Raw genomic sequence first — 3,407 nt, forward strand, 5'->3', positions numbered from 1 at the left:
ATATATATATATATATATATATATATATATATATATATAATAGAGGTTGATTCTTGTGTTTATTTTATACTTTGAAATCCTTTAGATAAAAATGTTAGGTTGGTCACTGAATATACTAGTAATAGTTATTTGGAACATGTGTTGTCGCGCCGTAGTAAATATTGTTGGTTTAAAAAAAGATGGTCAATAAAAAAGGATTGAAATTGTCTCTTAATATTTTTATCAAGTATAAGAGAGTTTTGAATAACCAAATTGAGCATATATTAGCAGAAAATCTGCAATTCAAAATAACTAAAATATCTCAACAACAAAAATAACGTAATAAAAGTTTAAATTTTAAATTCATTCTAATCTAAACACTTTATTATGCTTAAAATTACTATCATGATTAAAATAACTTTTAACAGATATCCAATAAAATAGTGGAGGTATGCCGAAATTATCTTGACAACAAAAAATTAATAAGTGAAAATGACGATGGTGAGGAGATTGCCAATTTCAGCACAACACCTCTGGTAAAAGTTACATTCACCAAAATAGGAGAAAAAGAAGTGTTCCTAATGATACTCTGTTGCAAGCTTGAATTAGTATTTATCATCAACATTAGATATATAATATAATATAATATGATCTATGCATCTTCTCCATAGATATTTAATTTACTGTCTCCTATGTACATTTTTAGGTGAATAATTTAGTATTCCCTTAATGGTGCCTACTTCTACATCCCCAACTAACCACAATTGTAGGCAGGCATATGTCTTAATTCCTATATTCAATACTCAACCGAACACAATATTAAATTAAAGTATAACCGCAGAATCTTAGTAACCCTATTAGTTGATTGACTAATTGAACTTTCACCACTTTATTTTTTTGGTGGGAATTTGATTCTCTTTGTAATCCCCTCAAAGCCGCCTCTATGCATAAGGTGGACCCCAAATTAGAGGACCCATTTTTTAGTTATAATAAAATTATTATACATTTTTTAAAATTAAAAAATTGTACTGCGTCGTTTCAATTTATTTGTTTTACATTTTTTTAGTTTGTTTCGAAAAAGGATGTATTTTGTCAATAATTTTCTTCTATTATATATAAAAGTGTAAGGGTGAAGGCATATTTAGCGTCTTTCCAAAGGTAAGTGGTTAGGTTGACTTTGGAAAGGCTACTAAGGACCGAGTGAAGAATGAAAAATGTATAGCCCACGGGATAAAATTTGCAGATGCAATCATGAATCGAACCAGTTCGAAACATTCAGCTGTCGACGGAAAAAGTTTTTAAATTTTAATTTTCTACGTGACATTTTAAAACAACAAGATTAAATGACATCTTGGTGTACTATACATATCTTTAGTTTAAGACTATATGATTCGAAAATCTTCTTAATTTTTTGTATGTCAAGTAAAATATATCCAACAAACGATTGACACATGGAGTACTATTTATAGAAAAGTAAATGTTTTTATTTAAAAATAATAATAAAATTTGCACCTCAAAACTAATTTCAAATATATTAACAACTCTGCATCTTAAAAAACTAGAAGAAATTAGTAAAAGTCTTGATTCATTTTGACTTAGGCCATTGATGTGCTTGAGTTGCCCTGATCCCCCTCCCCCTCCCTGTCCCACCCTCACCCACTCCCCCCCAAAAAAATAATTAAAGTACAACTCCCCCCTTTATATAAACACTAACAAGTTCAATCCTTTTGTTGCACTACCATGGAGTACTATGGCAAGAGAAGCCTCCATAGCTACTTTGATAAAGAAAGAAGATCAATCCAATCTCCTCCTCGTCTCTCCTTAAATTCTCATCTAAAATTATCCGAAAATCATGAAGTTGATCATCATCTCTATAGTCCTTCAAGATCTTCAAATGCTAGTGCAGCCACTATGTATTCCTTAATGCCACCTCCTAGCCCTGATTCTCCATGGACACTTTCCCCTTTACAAACACCCTCACCTTCTCTCCTCTACCATTGCATTGCGTCTCTCCATCGCCATGAAGGGACCATCTATTCCATCGCGGTTGCAAAAGGCATTGTCTTCACTGGCTCAGAGAGTAGCCGGATTCGTGCATGGAGACAACCGGATTGTATAGAGAGAGGATACCTTAAAGCAAGTTGTGGTGATGTTAGGTCCATTTTAGTGTATGGTAACATGTTATTTACTTCACATAAAGATCATAAAGTCAGGATATGGAATGTGACAGTAACCGATAATTTTCGAGGCAAGAAAATCACAACTTTACCTAAGTCTACTTATTATTCATTTCTCAAATTTTCTAGGTCAAGTAGAAATAATAATAATAATAATCAACACAAGGATTGTATTTCTTGCATGGCTTATTACCATGCAGAAGGGCTATTGTACACTGGATCATGGGATAAAACTGTTAAAGCATGGAGAATCTCCGATAATCGATGTGTTGATTCATTTTTAGCTCATGAAGATAATGTGAACTCAATTGTTGTAAATCAAGAAGATGGTTGTGTATTCACATGTTCATCTGATGGTTCAATCAAAATTTGGAGGAGAGTATATGGACAAAACTCTCATACTCTAACAATGACACTAAAATTCCAACCATCACCTATCAACGCGTTAGCCCTAAGTAGCAACACATCAAATGCAACTTGTTTTCTCTACTCCGGATCCTCAGATGGATTCATAAACTTTTGGGAAAAGGAGAAGAGTTCGGGGAGGTTTAACCACGGAGGGTTCTTGCAAGGACATAGGTTTTCAGTACTATGTTTGGTAGCAATTGAGAAATTAATATTCAGTGGCTCTGAGGATACGACGATTAGGGTTTGGAGGAGAGAAGAAGGGAGTTGTTTTCATGAATGTTTAGCTGTGTTAGATGCTCATAGAGGGCCAGTTAAGTGTTTGGCTGCAACATTGGAGATTGACAAAGTTGTAATGGGATTTTTGGTTTATAGTGCTAGTTTGGACCAAACTTTTAAGGTTTGGAGAATTAAGGTTTTGCCTGATCATGAGGAGAAAGTGGTTAATATTATTTCATCATCAGAGGAAAATATTGGGCAGCTAAGTGAAATTAATAGAATGAAGATGACTACGGAATATGAGTTAAATCCTGTTTTATCTCCTTCGTGGGTCGAGAAAAAGCTACAAGGAAGTCATCATTTTCATTAAGGGGTTTCGTTATACATGAGTATACTTGAAGTAGATTGATGTGTATATTATTTTGTATTCATGAGATGTATGAAATGATGTCCCAAAAGATTTCATTATAAGGTTTAGTATACTTGAAGTATTTATACGAGTGTAGTATTATTTTTCGTATTTAAAATTCAAAATCTATGTAATGATGTCCAAAAAAATCTTTGCTGCTAGCTTATAGCGGGACAATTTCATACTCTTCCTCTGTCTAATTTTATATATGGCATTTA

The 3,407-nt window shown here is 33.0% G+C and overlaps 1 protein-coding gene across 1 annotated transcript; it reads left to right on the top strand.

Annotated features, from left to right (window-relative positions):
• Nucleotides 1–1,719: 1,719 nt before the first annotated feature.
• LOC125843250 (protein JINGUBANG-like) lies at nt 1,720–3,168 on the top strand. Its single transcript, XM_049522460.1, has one exon. The coding sequence runs from the start codon at nt 1,720–1,722 to the stop codon at nt 3,148–3,150; it is 1,431 nt and encodes a 476-aa protein (XP_049378417.1). The 3' UTR covers nt 3,151–3,168.
• The last annotated feature ends 239 nt before the right edge of the window (nt 3,169–3,407 follow it).

The sequence above is a fragment of the Solanum stenotomum genome, chromosome 10 (assembly GCF_019186545.1).
Source record: "Solanum stenotomum isolate F172 chromosome 10, ASM1918654v1, whole genome shotgun sequence".
In the NCBI taxonomy this organism is placed as follows: domain Eukaryota; kingdom Viridiplantae; phylum Streptophyta; class Magnoliopsida; order Solanales; family Solanaceae; genus Solanum; species Solanum stenotomum.

Bases quoted from the DNA above. Each gene is read 5' to 3' on its own strand.
- LOC125843250 (XM_049522460.1), top strand. From the start codon at position 1,720: ATGGAGTACTATGGCAAGAGAAGCCTCCATAGCTACTTTGATAAAGAA.